At 39.5% G+C, this 20,204-nt stretch overlaps 1 protein-coding gene across 1 annotated transcript in view; it reads right to left on the bottom strand.

Moving 5' to 3' along the window:
• LOC127568353 (ras-related protein Rab-3C-like) overlaps positions 1-17,715 on the bottom strand; it is a 102,475-nt gene extending 84,760 nt beyond the window's left edge. Inside the window, exons 1-2 of the mRNA XM_052011998.1 lie at positions 17,624-17,715; positions 6,831-7,058 (exon numbers count right to left, since the gene is read on the bottom strand). Coding sequence (XP_051867958.1) covers positions 6,831-7,058 — 228 coding nt within the window. The 5' untranslated portion in view covers positions 17,624-17,715. The remainder of the gene's footprint in view (positions 1-6,830; positions 7,059-17,623) is intronic.
• Positions 17,716-20,204: the final 2,489 nt, after the last annotated feature.

The raw sequence follows: 20,204 nt of genomic DNA, 5'->3' as shown, positions 1-20,204 counted from the left end.
CTATAAGACTGTTTGGCTTCAGGCTTTTCACAGCGTCTGGTAAGCGCCTGGACAAGTTGACAATACAAAAACAGCAATATTGAGCAAAGCAGCCACCAGAAAAGAAAGATGACTGTGGAAGGCTATCATATTAGATGCAGCCTGCAGCACAGGAAAACAAATCCTTTCAAGTCAGTACCACCACTGGTCCTGCCCTCTTTTGGAAAAATATTGGAAAGACATTTTTAACATTATTTCAACTGTATTGAATATTGATTTACAACCTCACCCTATCACTGCAATTTCTGAGCTATCAAGGATGGAATCTGGCCACTTATCTGCTTCTGGTTGCCATATGATTGCCTTTGTTACATTAATGGCCAAGCGATCCATTTTGTTTAAATGGAAGGATCCAATACCTCCTACTATATTTCAATGGTTTTCTCAAACTATATCATGTTTGAGCTTAGAAAAAATTAGGAGTGGCACTGTTGACTCTTCGCTTAAATTTGAGGAAGTTTGGAGTCCATTTATTCAATGTTTTCATATGATATAGATCCCTTTTCAATAACCTTTGAATTTAGAGGAGCCGAGTTGACGACATAATAATGCTCTTTTTTCATTGAGAAATATCAGTCCAGTTTTTTTTTCTCTTCTGAAATTTTTTTTAGTTTGTTTCGATTTATTACTTTGTGGCGACTCACCTTACCGGTATCGAACCGGCTCCCGAGATCGCAAGCATCATTGGAGGCCCCGACCCAAGATGGCGCGGGGCCCTCCTTCTTCTCCATCGTTGTGCTAGGAAAGCCCGCGCACGGGAAGGTCAGGTGACCCACACGTGATGTCAGCGCGGGAACTGAAGCGCCGGAAGAGTTTTGGTATTAGAAGGCGCACCGTGTCCCTGTTGAGCAATTGACTTCTGACTCCAAGCAACAGACTCCGTGTCTTTATTCTATAGTAGTGTAGCTAGCCGCTACAACTTATAATTTTTTTGATTTTGGGGGTTCTCTTTTTTTTATTACACAATAAATCTTTCTCTTTCCCTTTTTGATTTTTTTTGCATTATATTCGCTTACTAAGAGACCGTGAGGTCTAGATTATATCTTTTATTCTTTCTGATTATATATGTCATGATTGGCCTTCCGATCTGTTTGTATCACATGTATAATCATTGATGTTATATATATTAATCTGTATTAATTTGAAAATTAATAAAAAGATTGAAAAAGAAAAGTCAGTACCACCAGTCTCACAGCTACCAGAGGCAGCAGCAGTATGTCACACCTCAATTTACAGCATATGATGTGAAATTCATACTTTGGCCTTTTTAGTTCAGGGATTAATAGGCACCCATTAATTTTGACCAGGCTGGAAGTGAATAAAAAAATGTGAAGGGCAATGGTTAAGCATTGAAGGAAACCTTCCCTTCAAAAGCATTTTTATACAAACTTTTATAATATTTGAATAATATATTAATATTTGAAATAACAAAATTAAACAAATATTACTTTTCTGCAGAATTACTGCAGAATTTCTTGTGTCTTTATACAAACAGAATTACTTCTAACTTAATAAAAGGGAATTTGAAACTGATTTTAAATTACACTTGCACAATTGAACATAATTTTTCAAAATAATTAAAATTTGTTCCTCTAGTAATTGATTATTGTTATTAAAAAATTTAAATCTTTAAAATTTAAAGAATATGTAGCGAATGGGGTAAATTCCACCAAGCCAAAATTTTCCACTTAAAAGCCAGCAGATCCATTGTTCTTTGCCAATGGACTCCAATTAAAGCCCAAAAGGGCAGCACAAACATCTTTAGATTTCTCAGCTCTCAGGCATGTAAAGCAGTTAGCTGAGCCTTTGCCTGGCAGGGGCACAGTAGCCACACTGAAATCAGTGGGAACAAACAAGCGCTGCGACAACAATTGGGAGGGTTATAAATTGATTTATGTCAGTAATTTTAATGCACTTAATAATTTTATGCATGCCTGTATACTTTTTTGGTTACCTTTCCTCAATAATAATCTTATTAATTATTTTATTTTATTCTTTTTAATGGTTCCTGTCTCTGAAGATTTATGAATGTCAAAAGCATTCACAAATATTCAATTTTAGTTACGGCTTTGACAGTCAGTGAGTCCGCTGACGGCTTCACCGGCTGTCAAAAGTATTTTGGGAACACAAAGGGAGCCCTTGGACTGTGCTGTTCTGGGCCACAATGTTGTGTTGGGAGCCAGCCTGCTAGAAGAAGGCTGCATTGTTTAAGAGCAGGTGGTTAGTCATACTTATCTCCAACCCATCTAGGAAAAGGATGAAAAGAGAAGTGGGGGATGATTGACGGAAACATTGTTTGGAAACCTGCCCATTTTGATTTCCATTTGATTTACAATTTATGCATCCAGCACTCCTGCTGGAAACAGGCATGGACCTATTCTTTTTACATTCAGATAGGCACCAACTGGAAACACCACTGCGACTTGATAAGCTTTCCCCCGTAAGTGACATGGTAGCACAACCTGGATGTGGAGTGGAAAAGGTAATAAGTCATCATTGCAGATTAAGTTGTCATTGTTACAGAATGGTTGTCATTTTTTTTTCCCAATGGTACAGTGGATATATGTGAGCAGTGTTGTTACTTTTATTGCTGAAGGGTTAGGAATCCTGATGCAATAGATTTATTAGAGCAATGTGAACTTAATTGAGGCCAAGTGCCACCTGCAATTAAAATCAGAGATATGAAAGGATATTACTAACTGATTAAATTCAATCCCACCTAAGTAGCTTTAAGGATTAAGTTTACTGACATTAGTAATGGGGGTAGGGTAATTATGCTCATTAGTTGCACTCAAAGAAAATGGTTAATCGGACTAATGTCATATGGATAATGATTTCTTTTTATATTAACTTTGGCCTTTTCCTTTTTTTTGCAGGGGTGGGGAGGTGTTTGAAAGGTTCTTTTAGAAAGAAGATGTAATCATAATTCAGGCTTGCTCTATTTTGGATAAATCTTTGTTTATTTTAATATAGAATGATTTGAAAAGGTATTCCTGGTTTAGACAGTAAATTTACACAAGAACAAACAAGTCAGAGAACTGTAGTCAACAGGTTATTGCACAAAAAACAGGAAGGAAAGCTTTCTTTTTCACTCAAGCTTTGAAGGATAAAAGATCTGACTTAGAAAGTTAGGGAGCATAACGAGTTAAAGAGTTGTGAAGATATTCTGTAAACACAGAACAATTAAGTTAATATTGAATGATAAATTATGTACAACGTAAAGGTTAAAATTATCACCTAGCAGGATGAAATGATATAAAGAATGCACAATAGAATAGACTCTTTGTATGGTTTCCCCATGTGTCTTATGTCTATGCTTCATTATGCCAATGATAGTTATCACTGTACACTTAATCTGCAAACAACTACATTCAACATTATGAACGCTATAATTGTGTGAAGGAACACTATCAACAAACAGGCTCTCAATTCTTTATTCAGGCAACAACCATGGCACAATCCTAAATTGAAAACCTCTGCAAGATGCTCCCTGAGGCATTGACTTTTGCACAAGCCTTTGGCTGCACAGAACATTTTTCTCAAAGAAAATGAAGGTAGCAACTGACAAACTATAGATTTTGCTTAAGCCATTCAGGATGAGATACTCCTGTTAGGACCTTCCTCAATCAGCTCAGCAGCTTTGGACACAAAGTACTACCACATAATGAATGAGTCATGGCTGTTTCCTGGATTACAGTCAGTGTAGTAATGTTTCTGTAGGTACGTACAGCCCAAATAATAATTTGTTGTAAGTCTTTTTCTATTCATGGAAAACAATCATGATAAGAATGTTTAAATCGAAGTAAAATCAGGCTGTCTAAAACTACTGAAATGTAGCCTTTCACTTTCCAAAAGGAAAAGCAGTGAAAAAGCACCTCCGCAAACATTACACATGCTTTCACCCTCCATAAACTTAGACTCATCTGATACTTTGCTGTTATGTCCTAATTGGCACCATCCTTTTCACCTAATACTTCTGTGCCCATTGGTCTACATTGCCCCCTCAGCATAATTTGAAAATTCTCATACTTGTTTTCAAATGTCTCTTATCTTCACTACTGCCTATCTTTATAATCCCGACTGTCCGACTACCTTCAGAAATATCTGCACACCTTGAATTGGACCTCTTGTGCACTCCTAATTTTAATTCTAGTTGTGGCTTCAGTTGCCTAGACCAGAAGCTCAGAATCAGAATCACGTTTATTATCACTGACATATGTCATGAAATTTGTTGTTTTGCGGCAGCAGTACAGTGCAAGACATAAAGACATAAACATTACTATAAATTACAAAAATAAATAAATTGTGCAAAGGAGGAATAATGAGGTGGTGTTCATGGGTTCATGGACAGTTCGGAAATCTGACGATGTAGGGGAAGAAGATGTTCCTGAAGCATTGAGTGTTGGTCTTCAGGCTCCTGTTCTCCTCCCCGATGGTAGTAACGTGAAGAGGGCATGTCCCAGGTGGCGAGGGTCCTTAATGATGGATGCCGCATTCTTGAGACACCGCCTCTTGAAGCCGTCCTTGATGGCAGGGAGGGTTGTGCCCGTGATGGAACTGGCTGAGTCAACAACCCTCTGCAGCCTCTTTCCATCCTGCACATTGGATCCTGCATACCAGGCAGTGATGGAACCAGTCAGAATGCTCTCCACTGTACATTTGTAGAAATTTGCAAGAGTCTTTGGTGACATACCAAATCTCCTCAAACTCCTAATGAAGTAGAGCCACTGGCATGCCTTCTTCATGACTGCATCAATGTGTTGGGCCCAAGATAGATCCTCTGAGATGTTGGCACCCAGAAACTTGAAGCTGCTCACCCTTTTCACAGCTGACCCATCAATGAGGACTGGTGCGTGTTCTCCAAAATTCCCCTTCCTGAAATCCACAATCAATTCCTTGGTCTTGCTGACGTTGAGTGCAAGGTTGTTGTTGTGACACCACTCAACCAGCCGATCTATCTCACTCCTGTACGCCTCGTCATCGCCGTCTGAGATTCTGCCAACAACAGTGGTGTCATTGGCAAATTTATAGATGGCATTTGAGCTGTGCCTAGCCACACAGTCATGAGTGTAGAGAGAGTAGAGCAGTGGGCTAAGCATGCATCCTTGAGGTGCGTCTGTTTTGATTGTCAGCAAGGAGGAGATGTTACTACCGATCCGCGCTGACTGTGGTCTCCCAATAACGAAGTTCAGGATCCATTTGTAGAGGGAGGTATAGAGGCCCAGGTTTTGAAGCTTGTTGATTAGTACTGAGGGGATGATGGTGTTGAACGCCAAGCTGTAATCGATAAACAGCATCCTTACATATGTTTTGTTGTTGTCTAGGTGCTCCAAAGCCGAGTGGAGAGCCAATGAGGTTGCGTTCACTGTAGACCTGTTGTGGAGGTAGGCAAACTGCAGCAGGTCCAGGTCCTTGTTCAGGCAGGAGTTAAATCTAGCCATGACCAATCTCTCAAAGCACTTCATCACAGTAAATGAGTGCTACCGGGCGATAGTCATTGAGGCAGCTCACCCTGCTCTTCTTGAGCATCGGTACGATTGATTCCCTTCTGAAGCAGGTGGGAACCTCCGACTGCAGCAGTGAGAGGTTGAAGATATCCTTGAACACTCCAGCCAGTTGGTCAACAGAAACTCTGGAATTCTGACCAAAAACTGCTCTCTCGTTACCTAGTACCTTGCCAACTTACTTACACGCCTGTGCTGGATATCACAGATGTAGCTTCATGAAAGCTTCCTGATTAGATAACCTTCCCCTCTCTATGATAGTAATCACTGTTTTAAATGCTGATTCCAGGTTACCCTGTTATAATGGTGTAATCCTGTAGCATCTCTTGTGAATTAGATGCAGAAATGACTGGTCTCTCCTAGCAAGTCCACATAGGGGTGTCAACTTCTGCAAATACAGAGCCCAGGAAAGTGACAATTACAGACTTTGTTTCACCTTAATTAATGCTTTTCACAAAATTGTCTTCTTGATATAAATAACATGGTTCCATCAGACACCCAAAATAATTTCCATGCTTGCCACTTTTTAAGGTGGCAAATTTTGGGTCTTAATGCTTCATAAAATCTTACATTCATTTTCACATTCCTCCTGAGGGCAGATCTCCATTCCCCAAGTAAGAATTTTACTTTTACTGCCCAATATATCCATATCTAATAGCCTAAATTTAAACACCTTACTGGGTGTATTGGTTATTCTCTAGTGACTTGTCCTCCCAGCTTCTAATGGCAGATTAAGTTATAAACCAAAGAGGCTGATGCATTTTTTATTTTATATACATGAATGACCAGAATATTCATAACTTTTAATTTCATTATGTTCCTTAAAACAGGAAGTAAAAATATGCATGTTAGCAGATTAAGTACAACTCAATAGCATTTAAAAGGCTATCAACATGTCAGTGAGGAGACTAACAAGAAACAGCAGAAAATGGACCTCTTTCACTTGCTACTGCATTCTTTTCTTTTCTCTCCTCTGCACTGTGTGCCTTCTCATATCTTCCCCCTCAAGTCTTCACTTCCCTCTCCAAATCTCCACTGCTGCACTCCTACCTGATCTCAGCTGTTAGTGCCCCAGAATGTTGCTCTCCTCGGTTCTCCATGCCACAAAAGTGCCCCCCTCATTGAAATTGCAATTAAAAGTCACAAATACAATATTGAATTTTATATTTTCAATATTGCTTGAGCTCATTAGCACATAGAGCTATCTTGTTAAACCATGTAAAGAGCTAAATGTTTTCTGTGTTTCATCAATTTAGGGAAAAATCATATAACATAAACACCACCTACCCAAATCTGCAACTTGACCCTTTTATCATTTCTGTAAACGGTCTTCACTTTGAAGTCAATACCAACGGTGCTAACAAAGGCTGATGTGAATGTGTCATCTGCATATCTGAAGAGGAATGATGTCTTTCCCACGCTGCTGTTTCCAATAATGAGAAGCTTGAACATATAATCAAAATTCTGATCTGATGCATCCTTCTGTCCATATCTTGAATCTGTTGCAGATGCCATCTAAAAAAAAGCAGACGAAATTGCAAACTATCAAAAAACTGCTTCAGGGACATTCTGTAATGAAAACTACATTATAACTAGACAATAAAAATAAACAAAGAGTGAGACAACATGTATAAGCAGTAATCATCAAACAGAGAACAATACAACCCAAGAACAGGGCCTTCAGCCTACAACATCTGTGCCAACCATGATGCCAGTTTAAACTAATCCCATCTGCCTGGACATGGTCTACATCTCCCGAGTCCCTGCCTGTTCATGTGCCTGTCTAAATGCCTCTTAAGCATTGCTATCATATCTACTTCCACCATCTTCCCTGATGGCATTTTCTGGGCATCTACCACTCCATTTTTTAAAAAATTGCCTAGTAAATCTCCTTTAAACGTTCCTCCCTCACCTTAAAGCTGTGCCCTCCAGTAATTGACATTTCTACCCTGGGAAAAAAAACTCTGCTTACTTACCCTATCTCATAATTTTATATACTTCTATAAGTTCGCCGATCCTCCAGAGAAAACAATCCAAGTTTGTCCAACCTCTCCTTATAGCTAATAATCTCTAATCAAGACAACATCCTGGTGAACCTATTCTGCACCCTCTCCAAAGCCTCCACATCCTCCCTATAATGCAGTTACCAGAACTGCACACAATATTCCAAATGTGGCCTAACCAAAGTTTTATACAGCTGCAACATGACTTCCCTAGTTTTCTACTCAACGTCCCAACTGATGAAGGCAGGGATGCCATACACCTTCATTACTACCTTATCTACTTGTAATGCCACTTGCAGGGAGCTATGAATTTGCACCCCAAGGTCCCTCTGTACATCAATGCTCTGACAGGTCCTGCCATTTACTGTATACTTTCCTCTTATAATTGATCTTCCAAAGTGCAACACTACACACTTGTCCAGATTAAACTCCACCTGCCATTTTTCTGCCCACTCTTCCTACTGTTCTACACCCTGTTGCATTCTTTGACAACCTTCCTCATTATCCACAACTCTGCCAATCTGCAAACTTACTAATTAGCCCACCAACATTTTCATCCAAATTACTTACATATATCACAAACAGAGGTCCCAGCACTAATCACTGTGGAACATCACTGGTCACAGAACTCCTCTCAGAATAATATCCCTCCACCACTACCCTCTGTCTTCTAGGACTAAGCTAATTTTGAATCCAATCTACCAAGTCACCATGGATCCAACGTGTCTTAATCTTCTGGATCTGCCTACCATGTGGGATCTTGTTGAATCCTTTACTGAAGCCCGCGTATTCAACACTCGCCGCCCTACCTTCATCAATTGTCTTCGTCACCTTCTCAAAAAACTCAATGAAGTTTGTAACACATGACCTCCCTACACAAAGCTATGCTGACTATCACAAATGTCCATGCTTTTCCAGATGTGGGTAGATCCTATCTCTAAGAATCTTTTCCAATAATTCCCCTACCACTGATATAAGTTCACAGGCCCTTAATTTGCTGAATTATCCCAATTTCCTTTCTTAGATAAATGAAGAAAACTGACTATTTTCCAGTCCTCTGTAATCGCACCTGTTGCTAAAGGGGATGCAAAGATCTCTGTCAAGGCCCCAGCAATCTCCCCTCTTGCCTCTCTCAATAACCTGGGATAGATCCCATCAGGTCCTGAATACGTACCCACCTTAAAGTTCTTCAAGAGACCCAGCACCGCCTTCTCCTTGAGATCAACATGCCCTAGAATATCCCTGATCTCTCTATCCTCCATGTCCTTCTCCTTGGTGAATACCGATGCAAAGTATTCATTTAGTACCTCACCCATTTTCTCTGGCTCCAGGCATTAATTCCCTCCTTTGTGCTTGTGTAGTCCTACCTTCTTCCAAGATACCCTCTTGTTTTTAATGTATAAAATGCCTTGGTATTTTCCTTAATCCTACTCAACAAGGACATTTCATGGCTCCTTTTACCCCTCCTGATTCCATCATATTCCTCAATGTCCAAATACAGCTTCCTTAACCTTACATATGCTTCCTTTTTCTTTTTAACTAAATTTGTAACATCTCTCATCATCCAAGGTTCCCAAACATTGCCATCCTCGTCTTTCTTCCTCACAGAAACACATTGGTCCTGAACTCTGACCAGCTGGTCCTCAAGCAACTCCCACCTGTAAGATGTGAACTTACCCAGTAACAATCACTTGTGATCTGCTATCCCAGCTCCTGCCTAATACCATCGTAATTAGCCTTTCCCCAGTTTAGCACTTTCCATCCCCAAGGTCCACAACAATCTGAAAACTTCCCAAAATGCTCTCCCATTGAAACTCCAATCAACAGGCCATGCTCATTTCCCAATACAACTTCTAGTATGACCCTTTATCAGCAAATGATAGAGTGATAACTACACTGGTTAAAAAAAACCTTGAGCATAACTAAAGAACCACATGAAGCTTTACAAGATTAGAACAATGACTACATCTCAAAATTACTCATCATTTGGAATGAACAATACTGCTGCTGTTGTTCTGGTCTTTGCTGCCTTTTCTCCCCCCACAACTATTTCTCTTTAATTATGTTGAAACCATGGCAAGTAATGGAATTATTGGGATTTGCAAGCAAGTAAACAAAAGCAGGTGAACAAGTTCACAATCTCATCTGTGGATTGCCTTCAAAACTTAAAGGTATTGGTAGGCTTTTCATCGAAATTCTTCCTCTCTAAGAACTTGTTCGAGAACCAGCAAGTGGGAAAATGTGCTACAAGTGTTTCATATGTCACTGAATTGATGCACAGAGGCATGATGGTTTGTATCATGCCATTTTTAAAGGCTTCACTCAGTACTTTTGGTTAATTTACAGGATGTCTGCAGAAGAAAAGTAGTATGAGGCTGATTAAGTATAATTGTATTGTTGGTGTGATGATAATATTTACCATTTCAGTCTGTACTTCTGTTTATACTGAAATTTAAATTCATTTTAACTTCTTTGATACCTCAGCCCTAAATCAGAGCAGCCTGTTGAGTGTTTTGTGCTTACTGTGGGCAACTGGGGATTCTAATAAAACTGTTTACAGCTTTGATTCAATTTAATTTGTGAGCTTGATGTCAATCAACACTGGGCAGCTGAGTGTCAGGGTACACAGAAGGTGACTTGATCTGAAACATCAGGAAATTCAGAATGAATTAAGGAACAGAGTGCAGTTGTTGAAAAATTGAGGGAGATTTTCAGAGTTGATATTTCCGATGTATCTATCAGTAAATTTAATGACTGTTATTGAGCGCGTTAAATAACAGTCATTAAATTTAATGGATGATGAACTGAATTAAGCATATTGCCAAGAGATTCCTCAAGCATAGAACTGCACCTTTCAAATATAGTTAGAAACATTAAAAATTAATAAAATATTAACTTTTGTATTCCCTGGAATACTGACAAATTGTGCTTGGAAAGTAATTTGACAACTGGCATTTTTAAAAAAAATACCAACAACTATATAAAGTCAGAGAGAAATAGCACAGAAACAGGCATGTCAGTCCACCGAGACCATGCCAATTATCAAGCACCCATTTACACTCATCCTACCCTAAACTATTTTATGCCCCCCACAGTCCCATCACTTACCTACCCAGCAGGGACAACTTACAGAGGCCAATTAACCTACCAACCCACACATTTTTGGGATGAGGAAGGAAACTAGAGAACCTGGAGGAACTCCACATGGTCCTCTGACAGCATTAGAGGTCAGGATTGAACCTGGTCAGTGGAGCTGTGAGGCAGCAGCTCCACTAGTTGCACTGCTGTGCCACCATTCAGAAGTTGTTTAAAATTGGTATTCTCTTGGTTTACCTGCAAATGACTTAAACCTATAGTAGGTTAATTATTAATAAGTCATTCAATAAACTATTCAATATTTGTATGTTTTTTTTCCACTGTGAAAGTAGTGATATTTTGTGACAGACAGAGAGAATGAGTCAAAAAGAAACACTTCTGCGAGGATGTGGCAAGTGATGTTTCCCCAGTGATCTGCATTGGGAGCTCAGCTTTCCACCATGTACATCAATATCCTTAATGAAAGAAGAGTTGCGTATCCAGGCTTACAGGTAAACCCAAGTTGTATTCAATTTTTTTAAACTATCTTTCATTTCTATATTGTCTTTAGTATAGAAACACCTTGGAAAGTGCAGAGGCATGTGTGAAAAGTGGGGGCTGGGCCAGCAGCACTGAAGGAGGAATGATCTGAAAGCTTACTGAAAGCAGTGAGAAAGCGGTCTGCTTTGCTGGGGTTGGAATGGGGGTTTGAAACAGCTGAGCCATACCTGTTATGATATTAGAGTTCTTCAATGTGCAAGAGAAGTTCTCAACTGCTTATGTTGAAATTAGTGAATTGAGAACTTTAAAATGCAGTTCTATGGATCTTTTATGTATATCCTTAAACTGCATACAAGATGTACAAATCAATGAAGGGTGAAACGAAATAAGGAATCACCAAATACAAATCCTTAATCACAAAAAAAATGCAAGAAGTCCTGGTGCTTTTGTCCAATCATCCTGTAGGCTGCTGTGTATGGACAAAAAACAAGAACAAGGTAAACCACCAGCATCAAAGAATGGATAGAATTATAACTGACTAACTGTACAAGGATGACAGAAGACCAGAATGAATGCAGAAAAGCTGTTTACTGCCCAGAGTATCCCAATGGTCTAGCCCTGGTGGAAGAAGTGGAGGGTGGGTGGGGGAGGAGTGGGGGGAATGACCATTCCTCCATTCTTATAACTTCTCCATGTTCACCCTGAGATTTTTCACAAATCTCATCCACATTTTCTGAACATCCCACACACAGCACAATGTATAACAAAAAGAATAAAGATCCAACAACCGACTCCAGGGTACTCCACTTCCAAACTTTCTCTGGCCAAACTAGTGCATAGTTATCCCAATACTTTACATCCTATCTATCACTAGCCACCAAAAAATGTTATATACCTATTTCATGTTTCTTCACCACCCTCCAGTGATGACTTCTGAAAATAAAATCCAAATACTCTAATCTACCTTCTTGTTTATTCATTTATTAGTCCTTTAAAAATGTTTACATTTAACAAACATGACTTCCCCTTACCAAATCCAAAACAGTTGTCCAATGGTGAAAAGATTGCATACATCTCTCATGGGGTTTATGGGATACAAGCCTAAATCCTGCCAATATTCCAAGTAGAAGTTAACACTCTAGTGTAAAATAGACTGAAATGCATTGGATTGACCTAGTTGACTTTTTGTCAGGGCATGGCAATAACAACTTTGGGTAACATCAATAGAATGGGTGCTCTTTTTAATTAGGCTTATGTTAACCAGCAATCTTACATGGAGGAGATATACAACTCAATTCATTTTCATGCCTCAGCTCTTATTTGATCTTTTAATGTGCTTATTAATTTCAGAAGCTTAGCAAAATGAGCAATTATCTTGTTTCTGGCTGTTCTGACTACATCTTCGAAGTATGAAATGTCTTATGTTTGAACAGTAGATTCAACAGTAGTACAAACATTCACAAAATTAAAACCCACTATAACTCTCTGTTCAAGGATAAGGACTTCTTTTAAAGAAAACAACCTCAATGACAAAGAAAGATTATTTTAATAATTTGAATCACTGAGAGTAAGGGTAATGAAGAAACTAACATGGTTCTTGGTCTGGAATCTTGGTGTCCAGAGGGTCAGTGGACACAGGCCTGGCAAATGACCAGTTTCTGTCCTGTTAATTCTAAGTAAACATTTTCCCAGATGTTGCACTGAATTATCAGTATTTGTCATCATCATGCCACAAAACCAAAAACAACCTGAGATTTCTGAGCATGTGTAATTTGACATGCAAATTCCAAAGCTGCTTTCTGTTTTAGAAAGAAGAGTCAATGCTGTTCTGCAGCTTTTTCCATTGTAAAAAAACAGGTTAAATATGCAAATTAAAGACATTTATCTTGCTAGCTGTAAAGTATTGCACTTAGTTGCATACAGTATGAAATCATTCTATGCTGGAGGAACTTAGCAGGTCAGGCAGCATCTATGGAGGGAAATTAACAGTTGACGTTTCGGGTTGAGACCCTTCATCAGGACCAGGAAGGAAGAGGGCAGAAGCCAGAATAAGAAGGTCGGGGGAGGGGGAGGAGCACAGGCTGGCAGGTGATAGGTGAGTCCAGGTGAGAGGGGGAAGGTAGGTAGGGTGCGGGAGGGGGGAGATGTAAGAAGCTGAGAGGTGATAGGTAGAAGAGGCAAAGAGCTGAAGAAGGAATCCATTAGGAGAGGGCAGTGGACCATGGAAGGAGTTGGGGAATAGATGGGCAGGTCATGAGGTTGGGGTAAGGGGAAGGAGAAGAGGTGAGGGGGCCACAGGAATGAGGGAAAACAAGGGGAGGAGGGAGGGGAAAAAAGGGGAACAGAAGGGGGGGGAGTGTTACCAGAATTTAGAGAACTCGATGTTGAGGCCTTCAGGTTGGACACTACCAAGGTGGAATATGGGGTGTTATTCCTCCAACCTGCATCTGGCCTCAATGTGGCAGTAGAGGAAGCCATGTCAGTTTGGGAGTGGGATGTAGAATTGAAGTGGCTGGCCACTAGGAGATCCTTGCTTTGCAGCGGACGGAGTGAAGGTGCTCGACGAAGCGGTCACCCAACCTGCGTCAGGTCTCACCAATGTAGAGGAGGCCGCACCAGGAGCATCGGATGCAATAAATGACACCCTTAGATTCACAGGTGAAGCACTGCCTCACCTGGAAGGACTGTCTAGGGCTCTGAATGGTGGTGAGGGAGGAGGTGTAGGGACAGGTGTTGCCCTTGTTGCGGTTGCCTCTCTTCTCTTCTCTCCCGCACTTTTTTTCCTCCCTCCTGCCCCCCTCCTTTGTCTTTCCTCATTCCTGTGGCCCCCTCACCCCTTCTCTTTCCCATTCCTCATGACCTGCCCATCTATTCCCCAACTCCTTCCTTTTATTCCATGGTCCACTACCCTCTCCTACCAGATTCCTCCTTCTTCAGCCGTTTACCTCTTCTACCTATCACCTCTCAGCTTCTTACATCTCCCCCCTCCCCCACCCACCACCTGACCCAGAAACTAGTTTGAATTCAACTTTAGGAACTGGAAAGTGCAAATACAGTTAATTTAACCACAAACCTGCCAACCTGTTTCGCTGTCATCTTTCAGGGAAGGAAATCTGCCATCCTTATGGTTTATAATCTGACTATGGTAGATTCCAATGTGGTCAAGTCTTAATTATCTTCTGAAATGGTCTAGCAGGCAATGTAGTTCAGGCATAATTTGGAATGCCCAAAACCCATAAATGAATTTTAAAAAAAACAAAAAAAACAGCATATTTGGTTGCAACCAACTGTTTTCTTTAAGTTTGATATATTTTCTTTCCTAGTTTGTTATCAGAGAATTCTTTAATGCTCCTTGACCAGCTTGATATCATTGTTGCTAGTCAACAGGAATCCCTTGATCTGAAGCTTGCCAGCAACCAACATTCAAGGATCATAGCTCAGAGATTAGATGTTGTGGGCAACATTGCCTGAGCCAAAATGAGCACAAGACCACAAATCTAGCCCGGTATACTTTTTTAACAATTACACTTAATGATTTCCAATTTATTGTGTTAAGAATTTTAACATCAAAAATTTCATTTACCTGGAAACTACTTGCTTTAAAATTCTTCTTAAAAGGAAACTATAAAATTCTGTCCTGCACAAAGATATATCACTAGTTCCCTTCTTGCTACAATACTCTATATCATAATTGATGGGAGAATTCCTGTACATCTAGTGCAGTTCAATTGAAAACAACTTTCAAGCTGAACTAAGGAGCGTTCTCCACTTCCAAATGGAGTTTTCCATCATTCAATCCTCAACTCAATCCGAAACAACAGCTTGCCATTGCTTCATAGGATATTCTTCAGATTAGCTGTATAAAATCAATTTGCACATGATCCATGATTTTTGTCAGTACATTACATTGTAAAGTGAAATTGTAAATTTTTCATTGCAAAATGTCGGGTAGTGCTGGATGGTAGTATTACAATCTGAAAATACTAAATTCCACTTTAAATGAAAATCAGAAATGCCTACACAACAAGTAATTACGCAGTTTTTATACAGGAATTAATTTTATTCAGATTCTAGAAAACTGCTCCTGGCATATATCTTGCTTAATCCAATATCCCTGTGGAGTAATTAGAAACACATTCAAATACAGAGAATGCGTCTGTGAATTTGCTGTTGAAATATGAGAGCCAGAATTTATTGACATAAACACCAGCAACTAGTTCACTAATGCCAGTCTCCTAGAATTTAATCTAGACATTGAGGGAATAAAGACACATGGGTGGGCAAAGATCTGATGAATGGAGTATAATGGCAAAATATGAAATAGTCCAGTTAGGCAGAAAAAATATAGGAAAGAAGCTTGTTATGTAAATGGTGAGAAATTGAAGAGCTCTTGGGATGCAGAAGGATGGGAATGTTCTAGTGCATGATTTGCAAAAGGCTAGTACAATGTTCTCATTCATTATATGAAGAAATGAGCATAAAAGAAGGTAGGCTTATGTTTCAGTTATATAGGGCATTGGTGAGACTATATCTTGAGTATTGTGAACAGTATTGGTCTCTTATTTAAGAGCATGTAAATATGTTGGAAACAGTTCAGCAAAAATTTACAAACCTAGAATGGGCAAAACCTCCAGTGGATATAATTATGGCTTGTACAACCTTGCCATAATTGTATCCACTGGAGATTAAATGAGTGAGAGGGACTCGATTGAAACATATAAGATCCTGAGGGGTCTTGACAGCGTGGATGTGGAAAAGATATTTTTCTTGTGGAAGATTTAAAACTAGGGGTCACTGTTTAAAAATAAGGAGTTACCCATACTAAGACAAAGAAAAAGCAGAACATTATTTCCTTGTTGGATGTGGGGGGGGGGGGTGAGCTTTGGAACTCTCTCCCTCAAAGGGCAATGGAAACTGAGTCTCTGGATATTTTTAAGACTGAGATAGTTAAATTATTGATAAGTGAAGGGTAAAAGTTTATTGGGAGTAATCAAGAATGCGGATTGAGATTACAGTCAGATCAGCCATGATCTTAATGAATGGCAGAGTAGGTTTGAGGGGTCAAATGGCCAACCTAGACTCCTACAGGTTCCAAGTGGCTGAAATTATGGTCCATACAAGCTCTTGCCCATCATACAAGAACATATTTCTAATCATAATTACTCTTCCTCTTCATAGTGTTTTATTCCCCTTTTTTACTCTCATCAATCTACTTGATATAGTTTTGAATACTGCCTGTTTCTGCCTCAACCATGCTGAATATCATACCAGGAGAAAATAAACCGGGTGAAAAACACCATGATTTCTCTGAAACAGCACAAGCAAAGATGGAGGAAAAAGCAATCTCATAACTAAGAGGGCTAAAGCTTGACAATTGGGAAATGGTTTTCTTTTGAAATAACACAACCTGTTTCGAATTTCTTTTCCATTTTCCCAGCAGTCACGGTTTTCTTGTTATCTTTTCTAATTCTGGGCAGCTAGATAATTTAGATCCTTAAAATTTTAAAAGCTATTATATCTAAACAAAAATCTCTACCAGCCCCACAAAACACAACAGGTACTTCCAGCAGGAGGATGTGAAAAAGTCGCTACTGATAATTTTGCCATTACTCCTGAAATTCTCCGTGTAATAGCGCGATCTGGAAGTCTTACACTGGATAATTAAGCCGTTATTTTGTAATATCCCTCAAAGCAGAGCTTTATTTTGAAAATAAACTTTGTTAATAAAAAAAAATCATTCATTGTCCCCAGTTTGCCGATAAATCCCTGAAGGATTGTCTACGATGCCGAAAGCACCAGGCACACACTTGAATAATTTTCCAATAGTCATCGTCGCAGTCACTAACTTTAAATCCACTAAATGACATGATAAGACAAAGGCGTAAGACTGATTGATGTTAAGTACCTTTGGGGATTGGATGGAACGATTATTTTCGCGTGATGGCAAATATAGGTCAGTTACTTTAATTCTACTTGCAAAACAATAACGGGTAGCGAGTAGGTAAACGATATAACAAACCATTGCATCAGATCACACTACACAGGCTTTACTGAAAAAGCAGGTGTCTTTCTGCAGCGGTGTTTAAGGTATTAGGAGACCTCGGTTTACTTGACCATTTGTACCGATTTAAAATATCGCCTTGTGAAAATACCGAACTATTTCAAAGCAAAATAAAATGTTTTGTGATCTGATTGGCGATTCGGGTGCACAATGCGATGATGCTGCTAAGCATGTGGAGGAAATTTATTGCAAATTCGCTGCGATCTTGACGTACAATATAAAACCGCTCTGAAAGTGACTCCAGGGAAAACGCGCAGAAATATCACTTAGCAGAAGAAGACGGCTGTTCAAAACGAAATACTTCAAACCCAAAAAGAGAAAACAAAAACAAGAACAGTTGTATGGGAAATTAGAAATACAGACTATACTGGTGGAATTAGTCGAAATTGGAAAATAAAACACGCCTTTTCCAAAGGTGCAAGAATAACTGAGACGCTCACCGAATGCACTGTCCTGCTCCGCTCCTCCAAAATAACTGGGAAACCCGGATACAAGTCAAAATATGGCAAAAGTAATTCTTATTTAAGGTTTGACGGACACGAACATGAAACCGCCAAGTTGATTCCACAGTACAGTTCAGTTGAGCTATAAGCGCCTCAAGCAGAGGGTTATGAGGAGTCGTCGCTGCCTTCAGTTAGTGAGGGTATTCCAACAAGATCCAGGAATTTCGCTGCTCCGCTGGGGCAGATGAGATTAAGAACGTCAGACTGGGGACAGAAACGTCTCCCCGCCCTTAACGACAGCGTGCTGTTTTCATTCCAAACACGTAAGGGACGTCAGGTTGCAAGCATTAATTTTTCTAACTTGCTTTCTAAAGTGTTGATCAGATAGGCTTCAATCAACATCGTATCCAACACCAAACCATGAAGATGGTTCAAGTGTTTATATCCATGATTAAATTGTCTTAGATATTAATAATTAAAAATTGCCTTGGGGGTCACTCTCCATTACCCACATGAGCTGTAAATTTGATACCCTGAGCTTTGAAAGTTCAAATTATCCAACATCCGCTCTTTCACGGCGGAAAGGTCTCAATTTTTACTATATTTCCCGGAGGCAGTGCTTCCTTATTTCACAAGTAAATGACTCAAGTGAAAATTGAGTTTAATTTTTTTTTTAATTATTCTTTTATTCGAGCAAAGATTTCAGGTCAATGGCCCCAAGTGCTTTTACCATTTTAGGTTTTTGTTTCAGCTTTCCAGCACCTGCTGTTTTATTGCTTCGATCGGAGAAAATAGCTTATCTACACTTGCCCAAATTTACATTTACGTACTCTGTATCTACCTTGGTCAAATCTAAAGACCTAGATCAACAAGCTGTGGTACTAAAAAAAATCAATTATCATTTTGAATTTTAAAAAGATGCCAGTCTAACCGCTGATGACCACAGGAGCATTTGATTGTTATAAAAACTCACGTGGTTCCCAAATAGCCTTCAGGGAAATTAATCTGTCATCCTTATCCAGTCTAGCCCCGATGTGACTCACTAATGTGGCTGGCTTTTAAATCCAGAATAGCCTTATCAGATCAAGAGCAATTGAAGTGGGGCAGAGAGTTGGCCTTGCCTGCAACACCCAGATTCTGAACATTAAATAAATACACCTTTGTTATATCACTCCTTCACCTTCCGCACCAGTGGAATTATAAACCAAAATAAGGCAGTCTGTTCTCAGGCTTTTACGTGTTACTCATCAGATCACACTTCATCTTTAATGAAGGAGAATGTAATGAAGACTAATAGGTACTGCTTATGATCTCTGAGTGTAAAATCACATCTTGATCAGAAAGGGAGCTATTTCCCTCCAATAGATGCTGCCTGACCAGCTGAGCTCCTCCAGCACTTTTTGTGTAATGCTCCAGATTCCAGCATCTACAGAATTTGTCTCTCCCAGCTATTTACAGTTCCTGCTTTGACTCTCCTAATGGCATTATCTTTTAAGTGGCACCCACTTGTATTGATCCACTCATTTTACCCAAATGTAATTTACCTTAGTGCATCTCAGTCTGAAAAAATAAACATAGCTCTGGGCCTTAACAAATTGTTATGACGCTTTATTATTTAAACATCAAACGCTTCATTGATGTTGGTAACGAGTGGAGAAGAGGGAAGTCCACACGATAATGGTCTTTGATGCAAAAACCACAGGTTAAAAGGTGCTTCCCACTCACTGTAACATACAACTGTTTTGTTATCTATGACATATACCCAAATTCCCTGAGCTTTACAGTAAACAAGTGCCAGAAGTAAAATAATATCACCAGCTAGACGGGGTATGCCGATACATCAAGGCAGTATTTATTACCCTAATTCCCCTCCTCTGCAACCTTCCCTTCCCTTCCCCAAAAAAAGCAAGGCATTTACCCAAATAGGTCCAAATTTAGTTTAAAATCTGCTCTGGCAAATCAATGATTCCAATACTTTGTGCCACAAGATGGCAGCATTCTATTTTGCAATTGCTTCTGCAAATGTCGACTCTGCAATATTCTTTCACATCAGAAGCATCTGTGACACAAAAGTACAATAAAGGCCAATGTGGGGAATAAGTTACATAGAATCACTCTCGCACACTTTGTATGGTCATGAGATGTAAACGGAAATTCAGCACCCCTTTGCAGCAGGAAAACAACTCAATAACCTGTGCAAACTGAGAATCAGGATTGGCAAACAATGTGAATTTATAGCAAGAGGGACCAGGCACACGAGATATTCTCTGAGGAAGAACAGCCTAGCCTTATTCAGCATGGTTACTCTAAATGAGACAGTGGAGAGGTAGCAGCACTGTTGGATTGGTGCAAAAGGGGTAGTGTCCCAAATGCAAATCATGTGAAAAAATATAATTTTCCACATTTTTTGGACTAAAGCAAAGTCCAGGTTTATGGAGAACCAGAAGATTAGCTGTGATCAAATTAAATGACAAAAGCAAGCTCACAAAGCTGTATGGTCAACTCTTGTTCATATTTCTCATGTCCTTTTAAAGCATACTTACTTTGGTAAAGCTAAACTCAGAAATATTGTTGATTA

This window comes from Pristis pectinata, chromosome 3 (genome assembly GCF_009764475.1).
Source record: "Pristis pectinata isolate sPriPec2 chromosome 3, sPriPec2.1.pri, whole genome shotgun sequence".
Classification (NCBI taxonomy): domain Eukaryota; kingdom Metazoa; phylum Chordata; class Chondrichthyes; order Rhinopristiformes; family Pristidae; genus Pristis; species Pristis pectinata.
The sequence above is the reverse complement of the archived record's forward strand: the minus strand, read 5'-3'. Positions and strand labels throughout refer to the sequence as shown.